At 42.9% G+C, this 17,275-nt stretch overlaps 1 protein-coding gene across 8 annotated transcripts in view; it reads right to left on the bottom strand.

The window, feature by feature from the left end:
• The window catches only part of Mbnl2 (muscleblind like splicing regulator 2), a 150,315-nt gene that overhangs the window by 93,162 nt on the left and 39,878 nt on the right, over positions 1 to 17,275 (bottom strand). For all 8 annotated transcript variants that reach the window (XM_042682667.1, XM_042682668.1, XM_042682666.1 and 5 more), the window contains one exon: positions 1,928 to 2,547. In XM_042682667.1, the coding sequence (XP_042538601.1) occupies positions 1,928 to 2,101 (174 nt within the window). In that variant the 5' untranslated portion in view covers positions 2,102 to 2,547. The remainder of the gene's footprint in view (positions 1 to 1,927; positions 2,548 to 17,275) is intronic.

Raw genomic sequence — 17,275 nt, 5'->3', positions numbered from 1 at the left:
GATGTAAAGTTTGAAGAAACTTACACAAATAGTGATATTTGTAGTCAGTATCCAACCAGAGAGGTCTTAGATTGCTAAAATGAAGGAACTGTGGATGACCTGCAAAATTAACTTCTCATTTCTGACATGTTTCCATATATTCAAGCCCTTCTGGTGAGTTTAAATTTACATGGCTACCATTGGCCACTCTGCTGGGAGCAATACAGTACTTTATCTTTGAAGAATATAAATAAAAATAATAAATCTACATTGCTTTGCATATATATTTCCATTGGTGATAGTCATAAAGGGAAAATTGGACTAGACTTACTTTTTTGAATATAAGGGTAATAAACACATATAAATGTGCCATTATATAATATATTGTAGTTTATAAATTGTGTTTTATTTATTAGGTTTTACTTTAGTCCAATAAACATAAAATGGAGAGAACTCATGGTGTAGATAATACATCTAAATTTGTTAAAGTGTTATCATCCAAAGACTTCTGTTAGGCTATAGATGTATTTTTCTGTTTTTAGTAAACAAATTTACTCTTAAGAGATACATAAATATATAGTTGAAATTTTATGTTACGAATTTTGACATAACATTTTTTTAACAGAAGTAGTATTTACTTCTTAGGAATATAAAGTACAAAAATTACTCTTTTATGGAGAAATTTATGAATTTAATTTATGGAGTAAATTATTCCTTAAAAGAGTAATTTTGACACAAGATGAAATCATTCCAAAGACCACATCCAAGGAATGTATCAAATACCCAAGAATAAGCCAAGGTCACTAGTCTGCAAACTCAGAGCACCAGGATTTCTCAAATAATATAACAAGAATATGATCAAGCGTGTCTTTAACTTCTTGGTAAACTCACTGAGTCTTTAGAGAAATGAGACCATTAAGCTGTTTCTTTTTTTAAAAAAATTAAATGTCTTAACTGTCTCTATTCAGAACATCTTTATCACCTTCATACTGACAAACTGGACCTTAAAACACCATGACTGTAGGTCTGAAAAAAAACCAAAAAATACCTCAAAGCATTCTGGGGCTAACTCATCTCACTTCTTTTCAGTAGTTCATTCACTGGATTCACCCCAATCATTAAGCACAAACTCTCCACCATCAGTCTACAACATAAGTACCCAGGACTCCAAAAAGATGACTTCAGACAGTCAGGTGGAAGCCAGCTCTCCCCTATGGGTTTATACAGATGTGTTTCGCTACCTCTCCTGTAAGGGCTTCTTCATCTCTTTCTTCTTGCTTCATATCAGCTTGCTAATGAGTTCTCCTTTCTGACCAGACATGAGCTCATCAAGGACCTATCTGAATCACAATTCTTTCTCAAATTATGTAACCTACAGATAGTATCTCCCTAAGTAACTCAGTGTGTACTAAATTTCTGTTATACCTCACAACAGTTTTAAAAGAGGATGAAAGCCCTAATAAACTATAATTTAGGAAGACTTTGCTCAAGAGAAAAAGCCCCAAGAATAGCATATTGTTCAAGAAGTTAAGGCCAAGTGACTGCCCTACAAAAGTGACACATTCAATTTCTTCTCTTTTATATAACCTTCTGGAGATCAAACACTGATACAATACTTATATTCACTTGTCACAGCCAGACTTTGATTTAAAACTCTTGAGGACATGACTGTCATGTGAGACCAGAAAGGTACCAGCATGTACTTTTTATTTAAACACAGATATGTTTAGTATATGTATGTGTGTGTATGTGTGTGTATATATATGCACACACACATATTTATATAGTCCCTATGAAGAAATTTGAGTGAAAAATCTCCCAATACTCACCACAAACAAAAAAACAGAATCAGAAAGCAATGGCTAAATTTATAAAGAAGTACAATGAAAAGCACTCCAACTGCAAGTCCAATTTGACACAGAAATGACACACAGAGGCATTTTCTTACCTTTAAGGAATCAAAGCAGGCAATTACTCTCCCGTTTTCGACCTGGCAACTTTTGGGGGGGTGGGCAAATTTGCATTCTTCATCGGAGCGGGAGCACGTTCCCCTCTGAAACTGTCTGCAGACTTCCAATGTCAGCCACTTTGTATCTCTGACTGGAGCAACGTTCAAAGCCATGTTGAAAATGTACTATGGGCTCCGGTATAGTTTCTGGTAAAGGGTGAAATCAATCCAAGTTCTAGTGACTCCAAAACCACTACAGTGAAAGCTCCCACATGTAAGTCCAAAGTTAAGTGGTAAACTGCTTAATCAAGTCCAATGCACAGAACAGAGTTGATGAGGAGAGGATTTATTGGCAGGCAGTCACTCATGGATCAATATATCCCACTTGTAAACGGTGGGCCACAAGACAAGCCTGGTCAGGGTCATCTCCGGCTTCCAGCGTCCAAGTGTCTGGATGCTTTTGTAGACAAGACTCTATTTAATAAAGTGACTTCAATACCATCGCATTCCTGGAGAGAATATTTCGTTTTGATGCTCAGAGTGATAGGTGATGCTCAAAAATATGTTGCTCAGATGTTCATATTTTGGCAGAATTTTCTTTCCTTCTTCCTTTGTAAATTCTGAAATTAAACAGTTATCAAAGTCAGACAAGTTGACGCATCTTCACGCATATGGTCAGGCTAACGTGTATTTCACGCATACACACCAACAATGAGACATATGATGTTACCTGGGCACTTTTAATCATGAAGCTGCAAGATACAAGAAAACATTAACTTATATCCAAACTCAAAAATATCAATACTTGAACAATCTATTTAGTGCCTCTCTAGAATTTGCAGCTATGCAGGTTAGAGTTTTGAGTACACTGGGGAAAGTTATGCATCAATTTTTCTTTAAAGAAGATGCAATTGAAACTGTACTGCAGAACAATCTAGGCAGTAGTCCAAAAGTGAGGAGTGACTCAAACAGATGAGTGTGGCAGACACAATAATTAGACCTTCTGAAACAATTCAATCTAATGTGCTTAATCGCCAAAACAGTGAATTAGAACTGTGGCTCCCAATTAATTTCACATTTAGGACATTGATTTTAGTGTTGGCAATGCTATAAACAATTATTTGGAATGTGTCTCTTTTATGTAATGAAGATACTGTGATTTTGGACAAACTGTGGGCCCCTTATTCCTGTTCATTCTCGTTTACAGTGATCTGATCTTGGGGGAAGACGTAGATCCTTCCCTGATCTTTAACTTTCTGTTTTGTTTTGTTTTTTTTTACTACTCTCTCCCCTGCTTCTCTCCCCCCTCCCTCCCCCCCCCCCCCCCCCCCCGCAACCCATTATTACTTGCTTGGTGTTGATTCTTCCTTTACTCTGTAAGTACTCACAGAATAGGGCTAATCTTTATAGCTTTCTGTTTCGCAAGTACCTTGCTTCATATCATTTATTACGGACCTCAAGAAATGTTTGTTGACTACTCTGATAACTAAATGAATAAATGCTGGTTCATTAGTTGGAGCTGAGTTGTTTACTTTGCATTTGCTTCTGGCTGTACTGGGTTTTGAATTCAGGGCCTTGCACTTATTTGGCAGACTTTCTACATTTGAGACAGCCTTAATTTAGTTTTAACTGAGACACAACCTAAAAATGTTCTCATGTATGGCATGTTGGAATTAAAATGTGTCTACAACAGAAAAAGGTAATTTATTAAGTTTAGATTTTTAGGATTAGCATATATCACTTGTTTTAATCTTTCAAGGATTAGACACACTACAATTTGGACATTACCAAGAAAACATAATAATATTCCCCTCTTTCCATGCTAGCTCAGTGATGAAATCATCCAGTGATATGCCTATCAGAATGTACCTCAGAGTGGATCCCCAAATCAATTCAGTTCCGTTAACTCAAGCCAAACAGGCTTCTCTGTACTAGGGATTTTCCTGGCCATGAGTGCATTGCTGTGTGAGGAGGGACCACAATGGTGTGACTCAAGCTTTACCCAATCATGGAACGTTTCTGTAGCAGAGCTGTGCACGGGATTGGTGGGAAATGCTACCTCATCCCCATCGTTCTTTTACTTGTTTGAAAGAGTATTTGCATGAAGAGAGAGAGAGAGAGAGAGGGAGGGAGGGAGAGAGAGAGAGTGTATGCATTTAAGGAAATTGGTAACGTTGAAAGCTGGGACACATACCTAACTTCAATTATAAAATATTTGAGGGAGCCAGGCAGGCTCCTGCCTGTTTGCTTGGCACACCAGTTTGAAGCAGCAACATCAACTAGCTTAAGTCAGGCAGCTTAAGAAGATGATCTTAAGAACCAAATTTCCTCTGGGTCAAGTTTCATAGACCAGCCAGGACCTGCATTCTTCCTACCTCCACCCCTACCTGCAACTCCAGTGGAGAACAAAGGATGTGGAAGCCAGAGCTAAAGGTAAATTCCTTCCAGTCGAGGTGGAGCACTAACTCTACGGGGTTGATGAACACATTTAGTTTGTACCATGAGAATTCCCCAAGTCCTTGGTAAGTTACAGGAACACAGAGATGAAGCCTTGGCTCATTTCAAAGGCAGCAGAAATAGTTAAACATGTGCATTTCTGTGTAGTTGGCATAGGTATGAATAATTAACTCAGAAGCTCCTAAAAACCACACCTGGGCAATACTTTCCATTTAGTCTTCCAAACAATGTTTGCTTATGCTATGTTTTTGAGATAAAGAAGACTTCTCCTAGACTCTCATTTCTACTTAGAATAACAACAAAAATCAAGCTAGAATTCAGATGGTTCAACTCTAAGTACAAACTTGCTATGCAAAGAAATATTATCTCATAGATGAATTAAAAACTATTTGTATATATATATAATAACACAATATTATGGAAGATACTATGGACAATCAAGCTAATTAGCCTATGTATTACCTTGTCTGACTTTTGTGGTGGGAACAGGCAAAAACTCTACTCTCAGTGGTTTTCAAGAATTAAATACCTTGTTCCTAACTGTGGTCGCTAAGGTTACACAATAGATCTCTTGAATTCGTTCCTCCTCGGAGATTTTGTATCTCTGCCCTGACATCCCCCAATTCTCCTCCCTGGCCTTCTACTCCTACTGTTCTCTCTGCTTCTGAGTTGTTTTTTTTTTTTTAATTCCTTCTACATATAAATCTTTAAAATGAACTTGCTTTTAAGAGCAGGAGTAACAATCGTACATAATGGTACATGCCTGTAACCCCAGAATTCTGGAGGCTGAGGCAGGAAGATGGTGAGCTCAAGGCCAACGTGAGCTACATAATAAGACTGTAAAAAAATAAAAGCAGGGCTTTTTCACTCATGCCTGGAGCTCTACTACTTGAGCCATGCCTCCAGGTCCAAAGGCTATTTTAGGTTTTAGGGGGGGCTGTTTAATTGGAGATAAAAGAGTCTCTCAGATTTGTCTGCTGAGGCTGCGGTCAAATGCAATTCTCAGATCTTAGCCTCCTGAGGAGCTAGGATTATAGGCATAGGCCACTATCACATGATTAGGTGGGCTTTCTGATGGCCAAAGCACCTGTAAATTAAGATGCTCTGGAGGAAAGGGAAGCGGGTGGGCATCACACATGAACGCCGCTGTCAAACCTCTCCTGTACCCACTCTTCTTCCTAGCTTGGTCTCCGTTCATTTCCTAACATTACAAAGCCAGTTCTCCAAAGCTCCACCTCCTTGGGCTGTCCCAAGGAAGAAGAGGCAGGCAGCTGTGGGAATGAGAATGAGAGCAGGCTTAGGTGGAGTTAGGTTAGGGTGAGGCTGCTAAAAGAGATGAGCAATGATGACAGGCAAGCATGGGAAAGACCAAATTTTAACACGTTACCAAGGCTGCAATATGCCTAATTAGAGGCCTAATTAAATGCTAGGTCTACTAGACTGCAAGTTCCTGAGAAGGCTTATGCTTAGGCTGGACTTTCCAATACAGGAGTCATCTATCTGGACCTAACTGGCTCAGGTGACTAAGAAAGTTATTTAAAATTTTTATTCCTCAATAATTTAAATTCAATTTAAAACTGACCTTCAACTCAGTTACTGGAAACCTTTCAAATACGATATTACCAACCTGAGGATACAAATCTACTTTTCCAATGGTAAACTGTGAAACTGAAAGATGAAGTATTTCCAATGAAAATTTAGCATCCAAGCTGAGATTGGCCTTACATCTAAAATACAGACTGAAATGGAAGACTTAAACTGAAAGAAGTGATAGTATTTTATTAAAATTGTTACACATTTACCGTATAGGAAACTATTTATATTTTACTTTGTTGGGTTAAGTATTAAATTTAATCTTATCTGCTTCCTTTTATCACTGCTAGAAAATTCAGAATTATGTATATAGCTTATAGCAACAGCCTTAAAGTCTTTCTGAATTTCTTTGATTAGCCAGTATAGAATTTTTTAGAACCCTGTCCAAATGACTACCTTTCGGACCTCATTTTTATCTAGGTTCCTTGTCAGTTATTCGTGGTAAAGCAACTTCTCTGAGCTCTCCCTTTATTGCCAGTAAAATGTTGACTGCAGTTTGGATTTACAGGCAAAAAACCAAAGTATTAGTAAACAGTAAGGTCTCTCTCATGCAAGATGGCAAAAATAGTGACTGTGTCACTATTTTGTGCTTAAGTCTATATTCAGATGCCCTCCTCTCCTGCAGGATGCCCAATATGGCACCTAGGGGCAGGTATCCTGCCATGGATTCTGGGAGCACGATTGTGCCATGAGCATCAAAGACTTCACCTCGTAGGACACAGGCCCCTTGTCTGCAGCAGCTCCCAAGCACTTACTCTGAAACCCAAGGGCATTGGAGAGTTTCTGCTCCAGACACTGTTAGGGCACTGGGAGTAGAGCACCATCAGGGCCGCCAGCAGTCTCCCACAGTGGGAATTATTCCCCACCCCCGCCCCCAACCCTCTGGCAACATTGATTGGAGGCTGCTTCCTTTGAGGACAACAGTATCCATTCTAGCTGGCTGGATGAATGGGAAAGGAGGTGGCGTTTCAAACTCATCTGCCCAGAGGGACCCCTGTATCTCTCTGCAAGGCACTATTTCCCTTTTTCAGAAGTTCCTGAGCTATCCTGGGAAGTAGGAGCTCTGCTCCTATTGTTTCTAGCACTTAGTTTTACTTTTAACATGTTTACTGGGTAAGCTGAGGTTTCCGACATGATGCTATGCTATACACATGAATGTGGGGCCCATCATTACCTCTTCTGTGACATGTGCACAGACGTAATTACAGGAGTGCTGGCAGGGAGAGGGGAATCATCCCAAGAGGCTGTGTGATTCATCAATAAAAGCAAAACAAGACCAGGTCCAGTGGCTCATCTCTATAATCCCAAATACTCAGAAGGTACTAGGTAAGAAGCTTGGCATCCAAGGCCAGCCTTCGCAAAAACTCAATATACTGTCTGAAAAACAATGCAAAGAAAAAAGGAGAGATGGTGGAGGTTCAAGTGCTAGATTGCCTCCCTAATAAGCTTGAGGCCCTGAATTCAAATCCCAGGACCACCAAATGGATATATATATATATACTCATCCATATCTATATATGCATGCATGCATACATACAGAGCAAAACTGGACTAACAGAATCACCCTAGAGATGTCCCAGGTGAGATTCTTCTGTGAAAATGAGAGAACAGAGGAACCATAGACTTCACACAGGATGAAACAGGCCATGGGGGAAAGCGTGGAATTGGTTTTGTGGACCCCTGTCTGAGAGAGAACTGCTTTGAAAGAGCTTTAGGGACCCCCAGACAGCCTCTGTCAGGATCCATCCCCTCCATACAGTGAGCTATACAGAATGCTGCCCAACTGTCTTTCAAGGAAAGACCAGATTGAAGTTCAAGGTTAAAGATAGGCTATTTTCCTGGAATGCTAAGGGCTTTTCCACTCAACTGTACAAATGGATCCCAACTATCTTTAGGGTCTTTATTTACCTGCCAAAATGTATTTTAAACTCTTCTTCTAGGTATTAGATCAGTCAGAAAGCTGTGACTTTTGACTACATAGAAAAACTTGCTAGGCAAGTGCCAGTGGCTCATGCTTATAATCCCAGCTACCGGGGAGACTGAGATCTGGGGATCAAAGTTCAAAGCCAGCCTGGGGAGGAAATCCTATGGGACTCTTCATTTCCAACTAACCACCAAAAAGTCCAAAGTGAAGCTGTGGTTTAAGGGTAAAGCCAAGCCTTGAGCAAAAAGAAAAAACAAAAAAAACCTAGGGATCAGCGTTTAGGCTCTGAGTTCAAACCCCAGTACTGGCATAGATAAATATGAATTTACTGCTCAAGTTCTTGGGCAGAGGTTGAATTATGCGGTCCTGTGACATGGAAACACAGACCTCTCACTCTGTAAGGAGGGAAGGTAGCTTCCTTGGGTTCTAGGTCTTTAGACAAGTCCAGGCTGAGGATCCTAGATGTCTCCACCGCAGCAACACTAGGTGGAAAGTTTGTTCAGTTTTGAGAGATGCACCATTCACACCCTGTCTTCAGGCTGAGGTTGATCAAAACTGAAGACCATCCTAAGGTCAACAGCTCTGCCAATGAGCGCTCAGCTCTCCAGGTGGACCTTTGGTCATCCGGGCAACTTGGCTTGCTAGAAATGAGCCTTCCAGAGCACTAATTCAAAGATCTTTGCAAAAACAAACTGGTTTCTCAGTCAGGCAGTCAAGCACTCCTTATCCATTAAGCAATTTATAAGATGCTTTTAATTTTATTTTGCATAAATCTAATTACAATCAAGAACCCTTGTCTCTTTGACCTTCCTATTTCTCTGGGTTTTTTTTTTTTTTAATCTTTAGAGTTTCCTATCTGTAATACTTAAATGCTTGGAATACATCTTTTAAAAAATAAGTTTTCCTTGCTGTGAGTGGCTTGATGTTTAAGCATCCTCACCACCATTTCTAGAGCCCTCGCCGGTTCTCTCTACTCATTGATGACTTGGCTGCGTACTGAGCCTGTCAGATGTAGCCAGGCCCAGAGAAAGACCTGGAAGAGCCACTTGAAGCACCCAGACCCACACCACTTGGCCTGCAAGAGCAGGGCATAATACTGCCCTGTAATCACAGCCATAAAGAAGAGGGTTCTAACCTGGATCGCTCCACAGGAAGCTTGGTGGACCGAGAAAAATACAGAAGTGAGGCAGACTGTAATGCAGGAGAAATAAAGATGCTGGCTAAGTTGTCAAGAACATACAAAGAAGAGGATGGCAAGTGGTATTTAGGAAATTGTGTTTTTCATTGTGAGCCAGTTGTGGTGTTGCGTACCCATAATCTCAGAACTACTCTGGAAGTAGAGGCAGGAGGATCATGAGTTTGAGGCCTGGGCTACTTAGTGAGTTCCAAACCAGCCAGAGCTGTGTAATAAGACTCTGTCTTAAAGAACCAAGGGCCTAGCATGTACAAGGACCCTGTTTTAGCCCTTGAAAACTGCCGCTTTCTTTCTAGGCTTCTTTAAGTTAGTTTGTTACCTTCTCTTCCCTTCTCTTTTCACTCTCTTTCCTCTTCCTTTTCTCTTTCTTTCCTATTTTCTATCCATCCCTTTCCCCATTTTCCTTTTCCTCTTTTTCTTCTTTCCTTCCTCCTTCCCTCCTCCCTTTCTCTCATCTCTTGTGTGCACAGTCATGCACGTGCACACACACACACACACACACACACACACACACACACACACCACACACACACACCACACACACACACCTGGGCTGGACTCCAAGCTTGATCTTCCTACCCTTGCCTCCTGAATAGCTGGTATTACAGGGTTTCTCTACTATGCCCAATTTGGTTTCTTTTAATATAAAATGGTGCTTTGAACATTTTGGTTGGTTTAGGGATAACAACTTTTCTATTCTGAATTCCACTTATTCTACCTCTGAATTGCTTTGTGATAGTGCCTAACTACTAAAAAAATTTATTATTATAAAGGTGATATTCAAAGGGATTACAGTTACATAAGAGTACATTTCTTTTTGGACAATGTCACCTTTCCCTTGCTCTCTCTCAGTGTCTAACTTCTGTGAGTTGCAGTTTTATGACCAAATTAACTAATAATGTTTAAGATATATATCTATATCTATATATGTACACTGCCACTGCAGCCAGAATATACTTAGTAGTATATTACAGGTCCTCTGTGGTATATGCCTATGGTACCAACATTAGCTGCTCAAAAACATCTATATCAGGTTCTATTTTGTTTAAAAGATTTTTGGCAGGGCTGGGAAGTTGGCTCAGTGGTAGAGTGCTTGCCTCGCATGCATGAGGCCCTGGGTTCGATTTCTCAGCAGCACATAAGCAGAAAAAAGCCAGAAGTGGCGCTGTGGTTCAAGTGATAGGGCGCTGGCCTTGAGCTGAAGGGCTGAGGGACAGTGCCCAGGCCCAGAGTTCAGCCCTCATGACCGACCAAAAAAAAAAAAAGATTTTTGGACAGTCTTACTGTAACTGAATTTTTCAAGAATTTAACTGTATCGATGAAGGCAAAATTATTCTTTTACTTTTAGAACTTCATTAGAAATTGTTGTGCATTTTGACAAATTGTTGGGCATTTGTCATACCAGTCAGTATGTATCCATACAGACACACACACACACACACACACACACACACACACACACACACACACACACACACACACACACAGAAATAACAGTTGTAATTTCACCAAAGTCAGTGATGTATAATTTTTTTTTAAGTAGAAAAGCTCTTGATACAAAGATGGATATAACCCATGATGTTCTTTCTAGAATATGAGCTAGAGAAACCTTTGTTAGATCTTCATCTTAACCCAACTATAAACTCTCATTCTAAGTAGGGAAAGAACATGGCTGACCGTGATAAACAATTTCCCATGGCACTTTGCTCTGTCAAACACTTTCCAGTTCATTTTCCTGTGTGCTACTACCTAGATAGGGCCTCACTTTTTGGCTTAAGGCTGGTATTCTGCCATTTGAGGCACAGTTCCACTAGGGTTCTGTAGGCTAACTAGAATCTCGCAGATTTTTCTGTCTAAGCTGGCTTTTAACTGCAATCCTCAGATCTCAGCCTCCTAAGTAGCTAGGATTACAGGGATGAGCCACCAGTGCCCAACTTCTAGTATATTTCTGTAAGGAAATAAAACACAGAGACACACAGGCGACACAGTGAATCAAAAAGGTCAAGATACCATAATAAAGGTAATAAAAGGGTAAAATGTCCAACTAAAATGTTTTCTCATACATTTTATATCTTAAAGTACCAGTGAAAAAATGTGGGGAAAAAATCAAATCCAGGGCTGATTTTAATATGTGAAAATTTCTAATCCATTCCAGAAAGGCTTAGAGATTTGAAAAAGAAAATAACAAAGAAAAATCTTTAATTAGAAAAGAGAGGAAAAATTCTAAATATACTTCTGAAACCACATGCAGAGTGAATATATCCAGCACATATTTGTATTCAAATTACGTTCATCTTCTCACTGTGTCTGTGTCTCCGACCCAAATACTTACAACTCCTAGATCAGAATCAAAGTAATTACATTAGATAACATTTAAGATGGACACTGCTCTTACGGGTGACTGGCATGGCCAGAAATCAAGAGCTATAGCCAGATAGGACTAAGATGGAGCAGTGGCTGAAACCCAGACAGCATTCCTGGGAAATCTGTTTGAACTTCCCTGCCCCCATCCTGTGCTGCCACTGAGTTCACCTTGGTCCTTTTTTCTCTTTTGCTCTTGACACCAGCCTGTATATCTATACATTCCAGTCATGGGCCTGGAACTCAAAGCCTAGGTACTGTGTTTTTTGCTCAGGACTAGTACTCTACCACTTTAAGCCACAGTGAACACTTCTAGTTTTCTGGTGGCTAATTGGAAATAAGAATCTCATGGACTTTCCTGCCCAGGTCTGGCTTTGGACTGTGATCCTCAGTTCCCAGTCTCCTGAGTAGCTAGGAGTTAGGTGTAAGCCACCAGTACCTGGCTTTCTAAGCAAATTATGATCAACTATACCAAAGGAAAACAATTTTGTAAGATGAGCAGTATGTATTTTATATTTTAATACGTATTTATATACTTTACATTCTCAGTGTTAGCTATGCCTATATTAGGATGCATTAGGATACAGCGAAGAGTGGTCGTTAGGATACAGTGAGCAGACCTCATCAGAAGCAGATGCCTGTAGGGCTGACACTATCATAAATGTAACGGACAAAGAAAGTCACAGGTGTGACCAATGACTGGCTTTTCAAAATCCCCACTAGCTGGGCACAGGTGGCTCAAGCCTGTAATCCTAGCTACTCAGAAGGCTGAAATCTGAGGCAGACTGAGCAGGAAAATCTGTGAGACTTATCTCAATTAAATACCAAAAAAGCCAGAAGTAGAGCTATGGCTCAAGCACTAGAACTAATAAAAAAAAAAGCTCAGGGACAGTGCTCAGGCCCTGAGTTCAATCTCCAGGACACATACAAAACCAAACAACAACAATAACAAAAAAAATGCCCCCCAACTGTCGAAGCTTCCTGAAAAGTGTTTGCATTCTCTAAATCTCTGATTATAATAAAACTTCCGAGGATGAAAAAAAAATAAAGATTTGGTACACAAAGGTAAAATGGAGTTGTGATCTGGGCTCCCACCAAGATGAATGGGTTTTCCTCCACTCCCAATTCTGGAGCTTGGATTCAAGCACCTCAAGCTCTCACTTGGCTTTCTTATAGTTGCCATATTACCACTTAAGCCACGCTCCTAGCCCAGCTTTGTGCTAGTTAATTAGTGATGGAGTGTCAAGGACATTTCTGCCCAGGCTGGCTTTGTTCATATCATGATCCTACATATTTCAGCCACCTGAATAACTAATGTTACAGGAGTGAGTCACCATCACCTGTCTGAATACTTTTTAAACTGTGTGACTGTTCATGAAGGTCACGAAAAATATAGGCTGATTCTCTACTATGGCAACACATCCATTCCAAGATGTCCAAACCATCTGTCCTGTCCATTAAGTTCCAGATGCTCCTCAGTTTTTGTAATGCCCCTCTTGGGGCTGGTAGGGTCCCCCTGAGACCAGAGATGTGAACTCTTAGGCGGCTTAGGTAGACTTCAGTGTAACAGTTCAATACAATGACCACAGAGGCTTGGGTAACAGAAAGGATGGAGACAAGACCCCCATCTACAGAAAATGCCCAATGGCACTTCATCTGGGGTGCATTAGTTCTGAGAGAGCTTGTAGGGGCCAGGGACTGGTTAGATGATATGGCAATGACCCAGGAGAAAAGACCCCATCTGCATAAAACTTATACTGCACTGATGGGAAGGAGAAGAAGAGAGCCCTTCAAGATCATGAATATTATGAACACATTAGGAAAGGATACTTGGTGGGGACTGGAAATCAGAAGAACAGAAAAGAGACTAGTCAGGAAGAACTTCAAAATACAGATCCTGTGTGGACAAAAGGCCATTGATGCTTTATTCCAAAGAAAAGGTGCCAGGAAGGGGACTTGAGGTGGATAAGGAGGCCCAGAAATTACCATCACAGGTATAGAGTTGGAAGTCATATTCCTAGAAATGGGAGCTAAGACCTATTAGGATGGCTAAGAGACAGTCACTGATGCACAGAAGAAGAGTAAGAGCAAGAGAGATTTATGCAAACATCTAAAGAAAAAGGAAGCAACTCAGACAAGGTCATGGACAAATCATTTAGTCATTTAGAAGTGACAGAAAGAAGAGAAAGCAAAGCTACAGAAAAAGAATGATCAAGCTGGACACCGGTGGCTCAGGCCTGTAATCCTAGCTACTCAGGAGGATGAGATCTGAGGATCAAGGTTCAAGGCTAGCCTCAGTAGACAGATTTGAGACATTCTTATCTCTAGCTAACCAGCAAAAAGCAGGAGTGGAGGTGGGACTCACATGGTAGGGTGCCAGCCTTGATCAAAAAAGCCCAGGAAGCTGGGCACAGGTGGCTCATGCCTGTAATCTTAGCTACTCAGGAAGCTGAGATCTGAAGCTCGTGGTTTGAAGCCAGCCCAGGCAGTAAAATGTATGAGATTCTTACCTCCAATAAACTACTTAGAAAAAGATAGAAGTGGTGCTGTGGCTCAAGCGGAAGAGTGATAACCTTGAGCACAAAGACACTCAGGGACAACGCTCAGGCTCTGAGTTGAAGACCCAAGACTGGCAAAAAAAAAAAAAATAAAGCCCAGAGGAACTCAAAGCAGAGAGAGTCAGAGAAGACAGAGAGAGAGAGAGAGAGATAGATAGAGAGAGAGAGAGAGAGAGAGAGAGAGAGAGGAGAGAGAGGGAGAGACAGAGACAGAGAGAATGAGAATCCTCAGAATAATCATAAAGGAAGAGAGGGCAACAGTTTCTATGCAGAGTACAGAATAGCAGAAAAGTCCTCTACCGTGAAGACTATGGACAGGGAGGCCAGTGCAGGCTGAGGCGAGGCACTGTCAATGTGGCAGACGTGCAGCTCTGCAGGTGGTGGTTTTGTGGCATGCTGCTGCAGGGTGCAGGCAGGGAATCAGACATCCACCATGTGTGCAGAAGTAGGTGCTGCAGAGCACTCCTGGCTCTCGGCTCTGAAGGTGGAGAGGCCCTGTGCACCTGTGGGGGTCCTTGGGCTGTCCTCCTCCCCAAATCCCAGGCTGCTCCTGCAAGGGTTGGGATGCAGCTTCTGCATCTCCTCTTACCCTTCCCTGGTTCTTTGCTTTCTTTCTTTCTGTGACATAAGAAGGGCCCTGGGAAGCTGGGGAGGTGGAGATGGGCACCAGGAGCAGGCAGCTGGCAGAGAGAGAGAGAGAGAAAGAGAGAGAGAGAGAAGGGGGGGGACAAGATCGCTAGCTCTTGGAAGCCAGGAGATGTTCCAGCTTAGAGGATGGAAGGAAGAAGCAGAGAATGAAAGCTGGGAAACAGAGTCACATCACCACCAGGTCAGCCAGGTAGATGCTCTGATGACCATGCATGGCAGGCAGCCGTGGGGTGGCCCCGAGAGAACCAAAGCCAAGGACATCCCAATAGGCAATAGAGATTGCAACCAGGAGAGCCAGAGCGTATCCTGAAGAATGTTTCTGTCACCTTCTCTACCTTTCCCTGGCTGGGCAAGGGCAGGAGTAGAAGAAGGAAGAAGCCCAGTTCTAAGATCAAAGCTGTGGACATGAGATGGCCGGAGGTCCGGGAGGTGGGGGGTGGGGGTGGAGGGAGAGTTACCCACGCAGGAGACAGCAGGTAAGAGAGTGAGTGACAGGCCTGTTCCATCCTGCATGGAGATGGCCTACATGATCATGCGACTCCATAAATAGTTCAATGTGGGCTCGTGTGCGGTGAATTTGCACATGCCAACGAGCAGCAGGGAGCCATGTTTAAAGCAGGCATGACTGTTAATCCCCTTCTGGGAGAGGCTGGATGGGTTCATGAACTCTGCCCCTCCATTTATCCATGTGCGCACGCGCTGCTAATGGGAAAAGCCAGCGCTGCTCATCCATGGGGATGAATCACTGCTTGGACACGGAGAGGGCAGGGAGAAAGGTGCATGGGTATGAGAAACAGCGATGGTGCCTAACAGATAGATCACCAGGCTAACGATGCTCATGCTGGGGTTAGCATCTTGAGTGGAGAGCTAAAACCCCCATTAGACCTTAGAAGAAACATTTGCTGAGAAGCATTTGAGGTAGCATGTGCGTCCGTGTGTGTGTGTGTGTGTGTGTGTGTGTGTGTGTGTGTGTGTGTGTGTGTGTGTGTGTGTGTGTGTGTGTGTATTGGTACTGGGGCTTGAACTCCAGCTTTTTGGCTGTTTGGTGCCAGTGGTGCACACCTGTAATTCTAGCTACTCAGGAGGCTGAGATTTGAGGATCACAGTTCAAAGCCAGCCCAGGCAGGAAAGTCCATGAGACTCTTATCTACAATCAACCACCAGAAACCAGAAGTGGTGCTGTGGTGAAGTGGTGCTGTGTGACTCAAGTGGTAGAGCACTCGCCTTAAGCTGAAGAGCTGAGGGACAGCACCCAAGCACAGAGTTCAAGTCCCATGATTGACAAACAACAACAACAAAAAACCCATAAAAGTCAAGAGAACTTTTTGATAGCCCGCTCTGGCCACCCTTTGCGAACTGCCTCTCTCCAGGCATCCTGGCCTTCAGCTGGTACAGGACGACCAGGTAGATCCTTACCTCTGAGCTTTGATCTCCATGTTCTCTCTGTTGGGAATGCTCCTCTCCCCAGTTGTCACAGATCGAATGTGGCTGCCGATGGGGAGCCCTTCCCTGATGTAATATTGCATCAGGCCTTCGCTACTCTAGTTCCCTCCTAAGTCCATATCACTACTTGACACCCACCTCGTTACCAGACAATCTATTTGTGAGGACAGCCTGAGGACTTGGACATCTAGTATACTATCTAGCTTTGGGATGGAGCAGGCCCCCAGCAGATACTGGCTGTGTGAATGAGCGGATGAGCGGACACCCAGCAGACCACGCTGCGGAGCTGACAGCTCGCACCTGCTCTTCTGCCATGTTATTCCAGCTTCACGGTGTGGCAGGTCTCAGCCCTGGTGGCTCTCCACCATGCCACTTTCTCTGCTAGGAAAGGGAAGGGCTCAGTCATTTCCCGAAGCTCCTCAGCTTGAAAGTTCTGAGAGTGCGTAGTGATTGGTGAGGCTGACTTAAGGAGAAGGGTATTTTTAGGAACTCTTGTGGAAATCTTATCAGCTCGGCTCTGGGTTTGGCCTAGATTTTGTGTGTGTGTGTGTGTGTTCTTTTTTAGTAGGCCCTTTTGAGCTGTGGGGTCTAAAGGGGACATGGACCCTAGGGGAGGGGCTGTGTGGGGGTATGTCTGGTGTGTTTTGTAGAGCACAGAAGGGGGTACAGAAGGAGGGGAGGGGTGGCGTGGGTGGCACCCTGGGAAAGGCCCTGGATATGCCCACGTGCAGACCCACATGCATGCACATGAGTCCAGGGAATTCTTCTCTACATGTCCCTCACTAGGGCAGCACTGCTAACACTTGTGTGCTAGGACCTCGGCAGGACCTAGCCCAGCCAGCACGGGACAGCAATAGAGACAGACCCAGATGAGGGTCTCGACTCTCTAAATGGGCACCACCAGAGTGGCATCTCTAAGGCTGTCAGCAGAACTGCTGAGAGGGAGAAGGGCTGTGAGGATGTCTCTTTACAAGTCTGGGCTCCAAGAGTCCCATGCCTCAGCCCCGGCATTGTCTAGCGAGTAGAGGCACAGCTCTGAGCCACCCCAGGCCCTCGTCATAGAGCGCCCATCCCCCATGAGGGGGTCTCCAGGTCTCTGAAGGGGGACAGCCAGAGCAGGCTTTTCTCTTACCTGTTCCCTCTGAGAAATTCTGCTAAGAACCTTCCAG

This window comes from Dipodomys spectabilis, unplaced genomic scaffold (genome assembly GCF_019054845.1).
Source record: "Dipodomys spectabilis isolate Male_0828 unplaced genomic scaffold, ASM1905484v1 ptg000075l, whole genome shotgun sequence".
Classification (NCBI taxonomy): domain Eukaryota; kingdom Metazoa; phylum Chordata; class Mammalia; order Rodentia; family Heteromyidae; genus Dipodomys; species Dipodomys spectabilis.
This window is presented reverse-complemented; position numbering and strand designations above follow the sequence as displayed.